At 36.2% G+C, this 17,049-nt stretch overlaps 2 protein-coding genes across 4 annotated transcripts; one reads left to right on the plus strand and one right to left on the minus strand.

The window, feature by feature from the left end:
• The first annotated feature begins 217 nt into the window (after window positions 1–217).
• On the plus strand, window positions 218–7,088 carry Agps (alkyldihydroxyacetonephosphate synthase). 2 transcript variants are annotated; one of them, XM_070666640.1, is made up of 6 exons: window positions 218–417; window positions 1,414–1,503; window positions 2,790–3,070; window positions 4,244–4,532; window positions 5,411–5,720; window positions 5,909–7,088. In XM_070666640.1, exons 1-6 carry the CDS (start codon window positions 335–337, stop codon window positions 6,680–6,682), a joined length of 1,827 nt encoding a protein of 608 aa, XP_070522741.1. In that variant the 5' UTR covers window positions 218–334; the 3' UTR covers window positions 6,683–7,088. The 2 variants fall into 2 exon arrangements, with proteins under 2 accessions (XP_070522741.1, XP_070522742.1); XM_070666641.1 differs by lacking the exon at window positions 218–417 and adding an exon at window positions 1,118–1,333.
• On the minus strand, window positions 4,852–16,241 carry Hel89b (histone acetyltransferase 1). Of its 2 annotated transcripts, none has more exons than XM_070666630.1 (15): window positions 16,045–16,241; window positions 15,471–15,521; window positions 15,031–15,278; window positions 14,567–14,916; window positions 13,671–14,019; window positions 12,964–13,586; window positions 12,110–12,882; window positions 11,462–12,023; window positions 11,017–11,311; window positions 10,449–10,744; window positions 10,066–10,379; window positions 8,887–9,637; window positions 8,550–8,816; window positions 7,743–8,381; window positions 4,852–7,665 (listed from the first exon to the last, which is right to left on the minus strand). In XM_070666630.1, exons 2-15 carry the CDS (start codon window positions 15,479–15,481, stop codon window positions 7,462–7,464), a joined length of 5,682 nt encoding a protein of 1,893 aa, XP_070522731.1. In that variant the 5' UTR covers window positions 15,482–15,521; window positions 16,045–16,241; the 3' UTR covers window positions 4,852–7,461. The 2 variants fall into 2 exon arrangements, with proteins under 2 accessions (XP_070522731.1, XP_070522732.1); XM_070666631.1 differs by lacking the exon at window positions 16,045–16,241 and adding an exon at window positions 15,729–16,014.
• Between the last annotated feature and the right edge of the window lie 808 nt (window positions 16,242–17,049).

The raw sequence follows: 17,049 nt of genomic DNA on the forward strand, positions 1-17,049 counted from the left end.
TCGACCATATTTTTAATACGCTGTTACAATTAATTAATTTAATTACAATCTCCAGTATACGCTTTATGATACCGACTTTACGCACTTGCGATTGCATTGAATTCATTAAGGCACACCGCGTTTGAACGTTCACGCGATTGGTCGGCGGTGACAGTTGCGTGATTGGCGCGCGGATGGGTGGTCGGGTGGAGACTCTATCGATTTAAATTTGGTTTGCCGGTGCGGGTATCAATAGTAGACGCGGAGTCGTCGCCGCGCGTTTGAGGGTTATTGTCTCGGGTTTATTTCTCCGTCCGATATAAGCGTACGATAGGCGGCTTTTACCGCGGTAGATATGTCCGAGCAGGAAAAGTGCAGAGCGGAAACGGCGAGGGCGAACGAGCCGATTGAGTTCGACAGCGCCGTGCCGAAAATCAGGTCAGTCTTGCTCAACTTGCGGCTACGTCGCCTCGCCTATATTCTGTCCGGCATGGATTCGCGACGTACAAGTACGCTCTATGCACGCGCGTGTGCACGTATGCCAGTTCTGCCGCACGTGTGACCTAACTCCACATTCACGTGCGTGCATTTGATCATGCAAGCCGGCCACACCTCTTGCAATTACCTTACATTGTGTACATTTCGCGTATGTATAAATTCGTGACTCACCGGCGACGTTGACACTCTCGCGTCTCGAATGACATCTTCACGGCTGTGTGTAATCGTAATGTCGATCGATAAGAAAAGTTCTCATTCTTAAGACCGTCCCCCGGCCGCTACACTTTTTCCCGTCTTTTTTTATTTTTTTATTAAAAAGAAATTTTTTTTTTTTTATTTTTTAAGCGGACACCAATTTTTTTAATTGCCGTTAATTCTGTCGTAAAGAAAAATCAGCTAATTCGCGCGATATAATTTTTTTTTCACCGCAACGGTCATTTTGATGATTCAGCAAGAAAGTTTAACAATTGACGAAAAAATGCAAAAATCACGTGTTCAGCGTACAATGCATTTTTAATATTAATACGCTTTTATTGAGACAAAAATAATCACCTTTGAACGTAATTATAGTTTTATATTTCTAAACTAAATAAATATGATAAATCTAATTACATTTATAATTATAACTCGATTGACAATTTATTGTTATAAATATTATTGAATTGTGGCTCGGTCCAAAAGCAATTATATTTTTTTTAGTGTAGGCAGCATCGACTGCCACATAAAAGAAGAAGAAAAAATACGCGGCTCGACCGAATATTCAGTCACGTGAAAAAAAAAAAAATGCCCACTACACGTCCGCACAATTTGAAATGAGAATTTGAAATAAGAAATAAATAAAATTTCGAGACCGCCGGTACGTCACGGGATATAATTACATTCGGCTTTCAGTCTTTCGAGACATTCACGCCTACGATTACTGTTTTGGTGTTTAAGGCAGCAGTTATTAAAATGGAACGGCTGGGGCTACAAGGATTCTGGATTTTGTGTGAATGACAAGAGCGTGATAGAGTTTACTGGTAATAGGTGAGTTTTCTCTTGAAAAAGATCTTACTACGATGCTTTAAAAAGTTTGATTAACATTATATTATACACATAGGATTGAGCACAATTGCTGTCGAGCGAATAAAAGACGCAAAGTAAAGAGATACTTATATAATTGTAGCATAAAATTAGAAAAAAAATTCTTTGACCTCTTACCAATCGTTTAAATTGTCATTTAAATTAACTATTTAAATTAAAATGTACGGACCATTTTATCATCTTTTTAAATTGTGTAATAACGATTCGCCAAATTAATTGTATGTTATTGCTTTATTAAAAGACCAATTTCCAACTCTTGACTGGCCAATATACTGATTGTTTATATTCAATGTAAGTTATATATACCGACAAATGGCATAACTAGATAGGAAGTCATTAAATGATTTTTATATAAATTTCATTAAATATTCATTGCGTTCAAAGTAGCTAAGCGTAAAATATTACCTAGTCAATTATATTTATCTATGTCAAGTGTATATCGTCAGGGACTGGTTTTATGGCATATATGCAGTTTTTACTAACACTTCTCAAGTGATTACGTAGTTAATTGATTTACTAAAAAAAAATGTTACATTTTACAAATATAAAAAAGAAAATAATAAGAGACAAAACCCACATAAAAATAAGTCAAAACGTATTTAAACGTCTTAGTTTTTTTTTTTTTTTATTATTATTAAATCCAGATTTCGTAAAAGTGACAATTTTTTAAAACGATAACGAATTGTAGATTGTAATCGTATGATAACATAGTAGTACGTGTGATAAGAATTATCAGAGTTGTTTAGTTTGCATAAGATACAGCTACGTTTTGATATAAACTATATTTTAAGCCAAAATTGCAATGCAAAAAATTAAGTTTGTTAAACTAATAACTTTAAGTAACTAATGTAAGAAGTTAAGCCAAAAAAAAAAGTTAAGCCAAAGCGATATGGATAATTTTTTTTCTTTTAGAATAATTATTAGTATTTCTGAACCACTTAGATAGTTCTTACGTAGTAGTAGTTTTCACGTCAATAACTGTAATGATAAGAAATAATGAATACATGTTTTAAACATTGCCTTTAAAGATGCGAATTTAAAACTGTATTAGAATTCAATGTTGTGTGATACTTTTTAATAGAAGATATATTTTCTTAAGTCGTTACACGCGTTGTGATTAAATAAAAATCTTTGTGTGTAATTTCTTTAAGAGATCAGTCAATATATTCATTTGCTACATTGATAATGACGGAAAGCAATATTAATGTTTTTCTTTTTTTTATTTTTAGGTATCCCATTGCAAACCGAGAGCTTCCATATTTTACAAAATGGTGCGAGACGACTTTCGATATAACGTGGGACATGAAGAACACTTCTCAAAACGTACCGAGGCACTACCCGGAACCAATTCTCTCTGCGGAATTATTAGACGCAATCAAGGAATCGGCGATCGAGCATTCAATAGACGGTATCGATCGCTTGTTTCGAGCACACGGTCACACGCTGCGAGAAATTTATTTGTTAAAGTTCAGTTCCTTTGAAAGGATACCGGACATTGTTCTGTGGCCGAGTAAGTTGATATACAAATTTAATCATTATCGTAATATTTGCTTTGCTTGTATTATAGTACACAGAAAATTTTCTTTCGTATGTCAATCATTGTTTCTGCAAGTCTGTAATTGTTCTCATGCTATCATTACTCCGCCTACTTATTGTTAGTAATTGCATAATGCAATTGTGCCACTGACGATTCTTTACCATCTCGGATTAGAGGTATACGATTGATATATGTTTTATTTTACTGAACAAAAAAAAAAAGACAACGAATCTATCATTAGTTTATTTTATAAAATTTAGAGTATAATGATAAATTTTATTATTACTTTTTAAATCAAAATTTTGATTTTAAAATTATTTTTTTTTATGTAAATTTCTTTAACAATCTTGTAGTAGTATATAAAAATTTAACTTATTTGGTTTTAAACAGTTAGCTTGCTTTCATCGATTTTGTTTTTTAGTATTGCGTTCGTTACATAGTCGTTTATATGTAACTTTATTGAACATTTTACTTATCGATGAATATTTTTGAGAAATTATTGAAGAAGCAAACAATCTTCTCAATGTCGTAACTAAACTTTTAGCAGGTATTACTGCGTTAAAAATAAATCGTCAAAATACCGCGTAATATGAGTGAAGGATCTTCCGTGGAAATAAATCAATATTTTACGTGACATGCAGGCTGTAACAAGAAAAATAAATATGAATTTCTATTCAAGTGTACAAGGTTGGGCTTCGGTGCACCATTCGTGTAATATCCATGACTTTTCTTTTCACTTCATATGTAGGTGAATATTGTACGGGATTTAAAAAGTAAATAACAGACGTTAAATGAATGATAATCATGAATTAATAAAAAAAATAAGAAAAAGTATTTATATCAAGATAAAGTACAAAAGTATAATTTTGAAAAATAGCAACCGCTTCCGATAAAGAGATTCCATTTTATTTAAAACACCTGCAATTTTAAAGCAGTAAAAAAAAAAAAAGTACCGCTAGCAATCACTTTTGAATTCCAAACATTTCTGACAGCTTCTGAGAAGATAACATACCGTGTCTTTCCCAATCTCTATAACTGCATTTACTTGTGTACATTTTCTATTGCGTATGAGTGAAAATGTGTATTTTGTCTTGCGTGGGAAAATCTTCCCTGTCAAGTGTTCTCCATTAATATTCATATCTGCAGAGTGCCACGAGGATGTCGTCAAGATTGTCAATATGTGCGCACACTACGGAGCCGTTTGCATACCTTTTGGTGGTGGAACCAGCGTCAGCCGTGCAGCGTGTTGCCCTCCGGATGAACGGCGAACGATTATTTCCTTAGACACATCACAAATGAATCGGATATTATGGATAGATAGGGATAATTTATTGATCTGTTGCGAATCGGGCATTATTGGCCAAGATCTTGAGCGGCTGCTCCGCTCTGAAGGATTCACATGTGGCCACGAACCGGATTCTTACGAATTTTCGAGGTATGGTGAATTTAATTTCCGATTAAAATACATATAAAATTAAATTAAAAAATTAAATTTTCGCGAAAGTGCACGATATCTTGAAATATATATTAAAATAAATTCGGTAGAACAAAGCTTGATTAATTTGGTTGATTTAATTTTAATTTCTTCGTATTATTAATTTTATTAGTAATATGCTTTTAAATTATTAACTTTCATATATAAGTATATACTTATTTTATATTATTTTTCTTATAATTTAAATAAAAAATCGAAACTTTTTATTATAAAAACGCAAAATTTCTCTTATTATCATTTGTAAAATAAATTAGCGTGATACGTATAAAATTAATTTTATTTATCAAGTTACATAATATAATAAAAGTAGGTAGAATAAACATTTTGAAAAAAGGTGGTGCAAAACACACATTTAGCTATGATTACATATTCTTCTATATTTAAAATCACATAAATAAAAAAAAGCTCTTCACATTATATGCGATGAATAATATTCCATTAGTGGTGTTTTGTTGAATAATAAGTATATTTTAAATAGTTATTACTTATATATTTGAATATATACGTAATAATAATATGTGTGCAGCGAAATATTTTCCTACCGAATTCAATATTGATCTTTCAATTCAGAATACGGTTTTTTTTTTAAAAGTATAGCATAAGAAATAAACAAGATTCGTTTCTTTACATTGGAATTTTTATGAAACGTATCTCTCGCGTATACGATAAAGTGCTAATTATTTTAAAATATTTATAAATAGGTTTGATAAATCCCGAAAACCCGAGTGTAGAATTTGAGGGTTGAAAATTAAGATGTGAGAAACGAAATTTTGAAGGAATCTTTGAAGGGTGAACTGAAAATAGCTTATCTTAAATAGTTTAGGTGGCTGGGTGGCGACTAGGGCGAGTGGCATGAAAAAGAATACGTACGGCAACATAGAGGACTTGGTCGTGCGAATACGAATGGTCACCGGAAGAACAGAGGATCCTGTTATTACTTTGGAAAGGAGCAGTTTAGTGCCTCGTGCATCTTGCGGCCCGGATTTTGATCACATGATACTCGGCAGTGAAGGGACCCTAGGTGTTATCACGGAGATTGTACTGAAGATAAGACCGCTACCGCATGTAGTAAAATACGGCAGTATCGTGTTCCCACATTTTCTTAGTGGTGTTAATGCGTTACGAGAAGTGCGTATTCTTTACGTTAACTTTTTTTTTTTTTTTACTAAATTAACCAATAGAGTCCTTGCTAACTTGGTCATATAAATATTATGATAAAAAAAAACTGATGGCAGTGATTTTATTAACAATTTTAAAAAATATGACCTATCTCAGATAAATTCGACAAAAATTATAATCTTATTATCCACATATAGATCGCAAAGGAACGATGCCAGCCCGCCAGCATACGCTTAATGGACAACGAACAGTTCCAAATGGGGCAGACTCTACGTCCGGAATCTGGATGGGGTGGTTTGATTCTGCAAGGACTGAAGCACATGTACATCACTAGAATAAAGGGTTTCCGATGGGATCAAATATGCGTGGCCACGCTGTTGATGGAGGGCGACGTGGAAGCCGACGTCGCGGCTCAGGAACGAAAAATTTATAAGATAGCCGATAAATATGGTGGCATACCGGCGGGTGAGGCAAACGGCGAGCGTGGTTACATGCTGACATTCGTGATAGCGTACATTCGTGACCTTGGACTCGAGTTTAACGTGTTAGCAGAATCATTCGAGACATCAGTTTCTTGGAATCGCACATTATCACTGTGCAGAAATGTAAAATCTCGCGTAGTCAGAGATTGTAAAGCGCATGGTGTTCGTAAATATTTTATTTCCTGTCGCGTCACACAGACATACGACGCAGGCTGTTGCGTGTATTTTTACTTGGCGATCAGCTATAAAGACATGGAGAATCCCGTGGAGGTTTACGAGGCCATCGAGCATGCGGCGCGGGAGGAGATACTCGCCAACGGAGGATCAATCTCCCATCACCATGGAGTAGGTAAAATACGAGCGTCGTTTTATCCCGAAGCCGTTGGAGAATTAGGCGTTTCTCTTTACCAAGCGACTAAGGCGCATCTGGATCCACACAATATATTCGCAGCGGGCAATATGATTCCAAGAAATAAATCAAAATTGTGAATTAAAAGCCGTACGCGCGTGGAGTCTGTAGTTATTTTTTACTCCGTTAGTGCCGATATCTTGAATCATTAAAAGATTTAACTGCAGCAAATTAATGTGATCTCGTACGCTTTTTTGAAAAAGCTACGTTATCGCATCAACTTACCATTAAAATTGTTCCATGTGATGTTCTTTAATGGAGAATTCGAGTTTTTCATAGCGGCGAGTGCACGTAGATAACAAATACGAAGCGACTGGTATTGTTGTGTTTGCTGACTCGTAACGATAGAGAGAGAAAAAAAAAAAAAAAAAAAAAAAGACTAGTATAATATATATTATAAATAATTATGCACCATGGCGTCGTTTGGTACAAATGCGGAATTATAATTGTATCGGCATTTTTATAAATTATTATAACTAAACAAAACACACGTTTACCTTACGTTTAGATACCTTAATCTATCTTTGCTTATCATATGGGTTACTTGAGTTTTAGGTACGATGATAATGTCATTTTCCTTATTATTAAGACTTAATAGCTTGTGTTTTAACAGGGCTATATTGTTAACTCTTAATCAGGCGTATTTATTATTACGTAAATTACGTAAGTGATCGCTTTTGGCCATAAGGAATATGCTACAATTACTGAACTATACGCAACCAAGAGTTAACAAATGGATGTAATTTTTACAATATTTCCCTTTCTTTTTTATTTAATATTGTGTTTCAGCTTTGAGTTACGCGAAGAACTTGCCGAGCGCTAAACCTACGCTGAATGATTTTTCGAGGTACTGGTAAGCTTACTGGCTATCAGCCTTCAGAGTGGACAAAAATGAGTCGAGATCGTATTCATCGTCGTATTGCTGCTGTTCCCAGAGATCGGGTAGAATATCTAGTACAGAACGGCTAATTCCCGGTAGGCCAGGAAGTTTTGATGAAACGGTGTCTTCTTGGTAGTCCGTCTTCTTTTCCTTTCCGTTGTCCAATGAAAATAGATCTAACAACTAAGGAAAATACATTAATTATACACGTAAGTTTTAGTAATGGAATTCAGTATTAATTATATTAATTATTTATTTACTTGATCAGTAGCCATGGTTTCCAGAGAAGCGTTCTCCGTTGATATTATTGTATTAGCAGTGAGAAGTTTAAATTTCTGTAATCCCATGATTTTCTCTTCCACCGTCGATCTAGTAATCAAGCGGTACACGTTGACCACTTTCTTTTGACCTATGCGATGCGCGCGGTCCATCGCCTGAAGATCTTTCATAGGATTCCAATCATGTTCCACGAATATGACGGTATCCGCCCCCGTTAAATTTAACCCAAGCCCACCGACTTGAGTAGTCAGCAGAAGAACATCTATCGATGGATCAGCGTTAAAACGTGCCACAACAGAATGCCTTTGCGCCGCCGGTACACTGCCATCCAGACGAAGATATGTCACTGTCGGTAAATGCGTGCGAAGTAAATCTTCTTCCACGATATCTAGCATCGCTTTCAACTGGCAGAAAATTAGAGCGCGATGCTGACTAACTAATTGCTGTTCCTGAGAATGAGCGCTTTCCGTAGTGAGATTTACGGCGACAGAGTTGCGAGTTTGCTGCTGTTGCTGCTGTCCGATGCCACAATCTAAGAGTAGTTGCTTCAATGCAAGTAATTTAGCGCCGTGTTCGATTTCTGCCAAAGTACTTTGCTGCTGCTTTAACATGTCGCATACCTGGAAACATTAAAAAATTTTATATTGCATGGCAATAAAAATTATAATTGAATAGATTTTTGGAAACTTTAAACAATGGAAAAATGGAGACGTGTGAATTTATAAGATTATAATAAATAATTTTTTTTTTTTTTTTTTTTTTTTTTAATATAATTTTTAAATACGTACTGTTCGATATAATGGATGCCCTTGACTTAGCACCAATTTGGGATGATTGCACACATTACGCAGATATCGTAAAGCCTTGAACACGTGGCTATTTTGAGAATCATTCGAAGACGAGGAGCTATTAGTGAGAGCTGAATGACGAGTGCGAAAATCTTCGTAAAGTATACGTTGTAAGGGCGATAAATCGCAGTAATAATCTTGGGTGATCTTGGGTGGTAAATCTTGCAGCACGTCTTCCTTATTTCGTCTTAATAAGAACGGCAGCACCTGTAATCAATTTCGGATTATCGTAACGATAATCGTAACGATCACTTGAATAACGAGATGCGCAAATTACCTGTCTATGTAGAGCCTCCATCGCCAAAGCTCCAGCTTCTTGCTCCTTCGGTCCTGCTTTAGGTTCTCTACAGGCCAAAATGGGACGAGAATATTTAGCGGCAAACTGTTTCTCACTGCCGAGAAAACCCGGCATCAAAAAGTCAAATAGAGACCACAACTCGAGCACGTCGTTCTGTACAGGTGTGCCGGATAAAATAAGCCTATGATTCGCGTGCAGTCGTTTTGTAGCTTTGGCACTTTTCGTTTTACCATTTTTTATTACGTGACCTTCGTCGAGAACGCAGTAATTCCACTGGTGCGTTTCGAAGAATTCAATATCTTTTCGTACAATATCATAGCTTGCAACTACGAGTTTGTAATGCGGCACGCGGGGACGTAACTTCTCGCGATCTTGTGGCGTACCAGCATATTGAATAACTGACAGATCTTTGGCTTTGAAGAATTTTTCAGCTTCGTATACCCAATGACCAGTTAAAGTTGGCGGACACATTACGAGACTTGACGGAGCTTGTGGATTGCGATGATGATCCAGCGCCAGAATGCAAAGCGTCTGTAATGTTTTTCCGAGACCCATATCGTCGCATAGAACTCCGTGAAGGTGATATCGATTCAGAAAATTGAGCCAATTCAAGCCCTGTCGTTGATATGAACGTAATTCCGCAGCTACTGAAATCGGTAGCTCCGTATCGGGAATATTACGGGGATTCAAAAGTTGATCCAGAAACTTTCTTTCTTGTGCCTTTTCCTGCCTGTAATATAAATTTTATGTAAGTATTTAAATTCGAGTGCTATGTGACTTTGCAATAATATATATGACTTTGCAATAATATACAATTGATGAATAAAATGATGTACCTTGTTAGAATATTTTTAAATATTTATTAAATTAAAATTAAGTAAATTTTGAAAATGATGACATAATATTCGTGTTATACTCGCGACAGTATCAGCAAGATAAATTATTGATATATTTATTATGCTGCTGATAATATTTTTATTTGTTTTATCGATTATATACTTTTATTTTAATGATTTATCAAACCAATATTTTTGCAATACCCTCTTTGTGATTACTTCTTATTCAAGTTGAAATATTTTACAAGGTATTTCGTTGTATACATCAAATGTAATTATTATCGATCATAATCTTGCATCATATTCTACATGAATGACGTACACTAAATCTGGTGGATCTGCAATCGCGCCAGGATCCAGTGGCAATAGCTGTACAAGTGTAGCGAATGTTGCGCTACAAATTAATCTTACAGATTGATTTTGATCGCTCATACGTCCCAATAGCGGTACCATAAAGAGTACTGCATATGGTACCACGTGTACGCCTAAACTCTCGACGATGCAAGTTAAAGCCTCTGCAGCTCCTTGGCGTACAGAATCAACTTTATTCGGTGCCACTATACCTGAAGAACATTTTTTCTCAATACCAGTAGTTTCCAAGAGTGGTATAACGCTGCGTATTATGTGCACCATGGTCTAAAATAAACCAATCTTAGTTATTTTTTTTTTTTGTTAATATACATTTAATAAGGCTTAAAATGTTACCTTCTCCGTATTCAAAGTAGCTAAGGTTGCTATACATCGCGAGGCCATATGTCTGACGGCTTTATACGGATGTGCTAATAGATTGCATAAACGTGGTAGACATTCTAATGCAGGCGGTAACAGAGACTTAGCCAAACTTGGCGCCATGATTTCTAATACTTGTAAACCGAAAATTAATTGATTTCCTTCCTCCTCTTGTACAGTATCTTGCTTGGTCGTGTCTTTTAGCGTATTTGGCAAGATTAAATCCCATAATTGAGGTACACGAGCAGGTAATTGACCACCAAACAGAGTAGCTTTAAAAATATCGAAATATTTAAATATATAGCTTATTCAGGGTGTCTGACATTTTTATTGCCTACCCGTAGCTATTTAGAGGGACACCTTACGCCCCGTACACGTGTATCATTATACTAAATCGTGCTTATAAAAATTAATTACGTATAATTAATTGAAATTTAAACAATTCTGTTTTTTTTTTTTAATAAACTTAGAAAAATATAATAACTTATTAATAATTTGGACTAATATATAATATTAAGTCTTTTAAAGGATTTTAAAAACGTACCTAAAGCTGTTAATGCCAATGTAGCTCCACGACGGCGTGTTCTAGCGGCTTTTGCTTCCGGTTCTTCACAGGCAAGTAATTCCTCTATGGGAATCTCAGTTGTTGGTGGTCTGCCAGGACCTCTACCGCTGCCGAGTCCACTACCCGCCCCTCGATTGTATGCTATTCTTTCAGCATGTTTTTGTCTGTTATTTAAAGTGAGTATTCCGTCAAAAATTTCAGCATCACCTGCGCAAGACACTCGTGGCGTAAACTCAATATCAGAACACAGGAATGTACATAAATTGGTAGAAATCTGCAACAAATAATTATTTTAAAACGTTATTAATAACGTTAATAATATTAATTAAAAAACGTTATTTATGAAATTTTTTAATAAATATAAGAAATATTTTATGTCAATTTGTTTTTACTCTTTATGTTCTTAGATATTTTGTAAGCCAACCTTTGCGTTTGGAGATGGTTTTCTATCGACACAAAGTTCGACTAGATGTGACAAATGTTTAGCAGCCAATTTTTGCAGTTCTTCGTTTTCTTCTCGTTTTATAGCTTCCATTAACGGCTTTACTAACGGATTTAGTGGCTGTGGAGATTCAGGAAGAATATGTAACATCGTAGCAGCACCAGCAAGTGCAGCCATTGACATGACATGCAACGATTGTTGTTGCGCTGCCGTCGTAGCGGCCCCAATATCCAGCGCTCGCCTCCTCTCTTCTAAACTTTCCATTAATTTAGGTTTCAATTTAATAGCTATCGGACTACCGCCGATATTTGCACTGCCACTTGCGTTTGTTCCTACAGCGCAGAGACTTGGAATTGTTTTCCCAGCAAGTGCAGTGATTTGATCGAGAGTCATCACACCAGATGAATCTACTTCAACTGGTACCATTAATTTATAATGTTTCAAAGTAGCGATATAATCACGGCTTTCATGTAACAGTCGAGTAAAGGAAGCCGCAATTTCATCATAGTACATACATTCGTTTAGACAAGCCAATAATCGTTCACTATAAAAAAAAAAAAAAATTTTTATCGTTAATTTATACAATACATAATGTATCTTTCGCCTTTATAGAAATTGTATATTTCATACCTGAGTATATCTGGTATAGTGGGTATCTTTAGTGGATCTACAGTTGCCCAATGAGACATTGTAAGCCCTACAATGGTACGTTGCAATGCTGATCGTGAATTTAAATGTGCTAATAGTACCTTAGCATAACAAAGCGCTGGACTAGGCACATCTGGAGGATAAATGACGCCCGGTGCAGGCTGCACAACATAATATGACAGCAATCCTAACATACGAGACGCTCTACAACGAGCTTGCACCACGTTTGCTTTTCGTATATTTAATGCCACCGTTTCGATTCCGCCAATATACATTTTCAGTTCAGATAATGATTTCGCGCTTGCATTAATGTTACTGTTTCCGCCATTAGTATCTGATTGGCCGTCGCAGTAAGCGACTGTTTGATTATTTTTCGTACCTTTAACAGTACTAGCGACTGTCATTAACATATTTGGATTGAATGGCACATGTTCTGGTTGCATGGCGAGACAAAGCCACGTACTGACATGAGGACACGCCGCGTGTAATAATAATTCGAGATCACTCTGCACGACTAGATTCTCCCAGACACGTTCAGCCACGTCTTGTATCACGCTAATATGTTCGATTAGCACACATTGAAACACATGCCTTAACGCTTCCTGCAAAACTAATCCGCCACCTTCGCCCCATCGTTCTTTCTTATCTATGTTGCAATTGCTATCGTTTCCAGTTAAAGTTTGCATCGTCTGTAACGTGGCTTTACGTACACTTGAGCTTGAATGGCTGAGAAATGGCCATAAACGTGGTAATACCTAAGTAAAGTAATTCAATCGTTATTAAAAAATATTTAAGCAATCTCGAAATATTAAAAAGTTAAATTGTTGCTACATTACCTGCGATAGTGGTTGAGGTGTTAAGCAAGCATGTGCCGCCGGTAATGAAAGTATCGCAGCTAGAAGGCCCATAAAGGTGTTACAAGCTGCAGCCAAATCATCTTGTTCTTTTAATAATTGCCATAGGCGTGTTACAATAATTTCCAGTTTTGCCGATTCTAATAATCGTGGAAGAGCGTGTGCCACTGGGATAAGTGCACTCGCAGCAGCTGCACCTACGTCATCGGCAGGATCGGACAGTCCTTGCATAATAGCGGGAAACACTTTTAGCAATACTTCGTCCAACAAATCATCTCGCACGGCCAATAAATATTTTAAAGCGAGAAATGCGCCATGTCTTGCTTCCCATTCGTTGGACTCTAATAGTTTTAAAACTACAGAAAGTATTCCAGAAAAAACACCATTTGTATCTTTGGCATTTGAACCACCGGGTACTAATAGAAGAAGCGATCCTAGCGCTTGAGCGCATGTTTCACGTACTGGCGCAACAACTTGGTCAGATATAAAATCTCCAAACCGATCAAGTCCTAATACACACAGCAGTCGTAAGGCAGCATCAATTACCCATTCATAATGGCTTTCTTGCATTTCTTCCAAGGTTTGATCCCTAGATTTTCCTGCTCCTATATATTCAATGTTACTTAGCACATTTAATATTACTCAAAAAAATATTATTTAAAAAATTGATAATTACAAATTTTACACACCTTTGCCGTGAAGTCTTATGAGTTCACGTAAAGCCGTTGCTGCTCCATGACGCACTTCCCATTTTTGACTAAATAAATCCTGGCAAAGACTTTCGGCGAAAGATTTCAAAGGCCAGTCTACAATAGAATCCGGCCAACATCCAGTACTATCCGGCACTCCGCTTATTTGTTCATTCGATATGCCACATTTTGATCCAGTATCCGAGATTGTGTCTTCTAATATTAATTTTTTGGTCGGTGGTTCACAAATGTTATTCACTGGAGATTGAACACTCATTGAATTTGAATGGTCATCATTCGCACGGTCATCCGGTTCACGCGATCGTTGTTTCGTCACTGACTGACGCGCCTATTTTAGCAACATATAAATAATTCAAATAGTTAAATTGATTTCGATTTAACGATGTAAATATATGCATTGACTATTTCAACAGAAGTTACATTTTAAGACCGACAAAGTTTTAGTGCGTCGTTTATTAAAGATAATTAAAAAAAAAATTAAAGTTTAACTCTGGTCACAAACGTTTTTTTTTCTCTAATTACTTGTTTCAATTAACTTTATTAATAACTAATAGTTTTGTTGTAAAACATGCAAATAAAATGTACAAAGCACGTGAAATAATTAAGAATATAAAAAAAAATTAACGTTTGCTTGTATAATAAATAAAGAAAAAAAGAAAAAAAAAAACAAAAAAACAAAGAAAAAAGTAAATTATACAAGGTTTTTCATAGTGAACTAACACTTTTTTAGAAGTAGATAGAATTTATTGAGATAAAAAGTCATACACTTTTACATTTTTCGGCATAAGACCTTTTTTATCTCAATAAGTTCTATTTACTCCCGAAAGTTTATTATAGGACATTTTGTATGTAAAAGCTTGAAAATGCTGTAATACTTTGCGTTTCGCTCTATTCATTTCTCTTCTGCTCAATCCTCCTGGTTGCTTCAAAGTTTCATCGACAGGTACAGTAGTAGTTTGCGTCACACATGATGTCTGTACTGGCGTAAGGTCCTCGGCAGTAAATAAATCATCAACGCCTATTAAACGTGGATGAAGGCCCAATTTGGCAGCTAATTTTTCTTGCTGACTGGGAAGCGACAATTGATCTCCCTCTGATATAGTTAGGTCGTACTCACTACCTTCAGATCCAGTAAGATGTGAACTACGAGCTAAAACTTTGCTCATATCAAAAGATTCTAAATTTAATCTGGGGGTGGAAGTCTTACATTTGGCCTCTGACCCATCTGTTAATTTAAAACAACAATTAAATTAAAACATATATATATAATATAATTAAATTTTCTAAAAAGTTTTTCTTTAAAATATATGAAGTTTAATCAACAAGATATTAATATTACCTGTAGAAACTTCTTTTTTAATTGGTTGTGGATCCCAAGGTGGAACTTGAGCAAGTATAGCTTGCACAGCATGAGCTGCTGATATTCGAGTGTCCCATTGTGAAGATTTTAGTAAGGTTGAAACTCTTGCTAATAAGTGGTGCAAATCATGAGGATGTAATCTCTGTGCTTCTCCTAACTGTTGTGCAGCTGCCCTTTTGGTAACTGCATTTGTTCCAGTTTCCAGCAGTATAAATAGTCTGTCCAATCTAAAAAAAAAAATTATATGCAATATGATAATTATTTAGAGATAAAAAACTGTAACAATTATTTATCCTTTTACAATTATAAATTATTCACGAGTTTATTTATTAATATCTATGTACTAAAATTATTAATTTAATATTCAGCATATATGCAAGAGAAAAAATGGAAAAGGTGTTACATATTCCTATAATTACCTTGACGTCATGATGATAAATTATATTGCTTAATAGTTGACTTGTAAATACCTTAAATGAAAAAAAACACAAAAATTACACTTTGCTCGATTAAAAAAAATTTGTTACGTGATTAAAAAGTATCTTATAAAAATTTAATGATGCTTTAACGCTTAATATTGATGCAATGTAAATGAATAGCATTAGTGTTGCTGGATCTTAAGAGAGTCAACAGCGGGCGAACTCCCCCTTGACATTCCGGCGGTGGTCATCACTAACCGGAAGAGGAGAATTCTAGCAGTCGTATAAACTATTATCGGTGGTTGCGAGCAGCGAGATGAGCGGGGCATCGCGCACGGGGGTCGGAGGAGAGACGGGGAACAGGAGGGCAGGGTAACGCGAACAGGGTGGCGATGACGAGGCGAGGACGCGGACGGTGCTGCGAACCGTACCAGCGGTGCTCCGCGCGGATCCCTGGTCGCGAGGAAGACGCGAGGAATATCGTCGGCGCGTCGACGCGAATGCAATATGGACATAGCGAGTCGGTTGGACGGCCGTGGGACGGCGGACGTCCGACGACGGGGTCGCCGCGTACCTGCTTCCTCGAAAGCCGTCCCGACTGTCGTGCTGCGGCTTCAATTGGTCCGCACAGCCGTCTGCGCATCGCCGGACAGGCGAAAGTCACATTACGCCGCGCGTAACGTGAATCTACGCTTACGCTTGTTAAATTTCTCGGAGAGAAACTCATGTTACAGGCATCAAATTTATACTGACAGCCATATTGCGGGGGGACCTGAGTTTTGTCCCCTGCTTTTGCTCCCATTGGCCGTCGGGCTCGCCGGTGCGCTTGTCGCCCGCTGACCGGCCAATTGCCGCTCGCCCCGTTCAATAATCGTCCGAGTGCTAGGCGAAGGCACGCGTATTCCTTCCTTTCCGCACCGCTATTTGCGCAGCTTTGCGCTTCGTATTTTGCGCAGCGTGCGCTCGCTGGGGCTGTCGGCCTCCGACGGGTTAACGGTGATCGCTGATCACGAACCTGATAACGCTCGCTTTCATCTACAAGTCGTTTTGCTGCATATATATATATATAAATATTTTACCTGCATTCTAGTAAGAATTAAATCTTTTTACGTATAGTATATTAATGTGTTGAATCGTTAATAATTAAAATTATTATAATTATGAAATTAATTAAAACTGTTGAAAAGTAGCAATTATTAATTTTTGCTTTAATATATTGAAGTAATTAAAAAATAGAGTGGCAGAATATTAATTTAAAAATTAAAATAATATGACCGAATGTATACAGATATTTTTTGGAAAAGCTGAAATTGAGAAAACTGAAATTTATTAATTATTTATTAATTATTAGGTCATCAAGAATTAATGGGAGTGTTATATGTTAAGAATAGAGGAGAGAAAAAATTCCATTGCTAATCTAAGTTGACCTTGCAAACGAATATAGGTAACTATGTGCTATGTACATATATATAACAATTATGATATAAACTATCATATTATCACAAGTTTTTTTTTTTTTTCGTTCTTGGATACTTTACACATGTCATATCAACTCTTAAATACTTCGCACGTATCATAT

The sequence above is a fragment of the Cardiocondyla obscurior genome, linkage group LG15 (genome assembly GCF_019399895.1).
Source record: "Cardiocondyla obscurior isolate alpha-2009 linkage group LG15, Cobs3.1, whole genome shotgun sequence".
NCBI classification, from domain to species: domain Eukaryota; kingdom Metazoa; phylum Arthropoda; class Insecta; order Hymenoptera; family Formicidae; genus Cardiocondyla; species Cardiocondyla obscurior.

Excerpts from the sequence above, each read along its gene's own strand:
- Hel89b (XM_070666630.1), bottom strand. Across the intron at positions 13,587-13,670 it reads CATAAGACTTCACGGCAAAG|GAGCAGGAAAATCTAGGGAT; the intron begins GTGTGTAAAATT and ends TTGAATATATAG. Across the intron at positions 8,382-8,549 it reads GGCATCCATTATATCGAACA|GTATGCGACATGTTAAAGCA; the intron begins GTACGTATTTAA and ends TAATGTTTCCAG.
- Agps (XM_070666640.1), top strand. The coding sequence starts at position 335 with ATGTCCGAGCAGGAAAAGTGCAGAGCGGAAACGGCGAGGGCGAACGAG. Across the intron at positions 418-1,413 it reads AGCGCCGTGCCGAAAATCAG|GCAGCAGTTATTAAAATGGA; the intron begins GTCAGTCTTGCT and ends TTGGTGTTTAAG. Across the intron at positions 3,071-4,243 it reads GGACATTGTTCTGTGGCCGA|AGTGCCACGAGGATGTCGTC; the intron begins GTAAGTTGATAT and ends TCATATCTGCAG.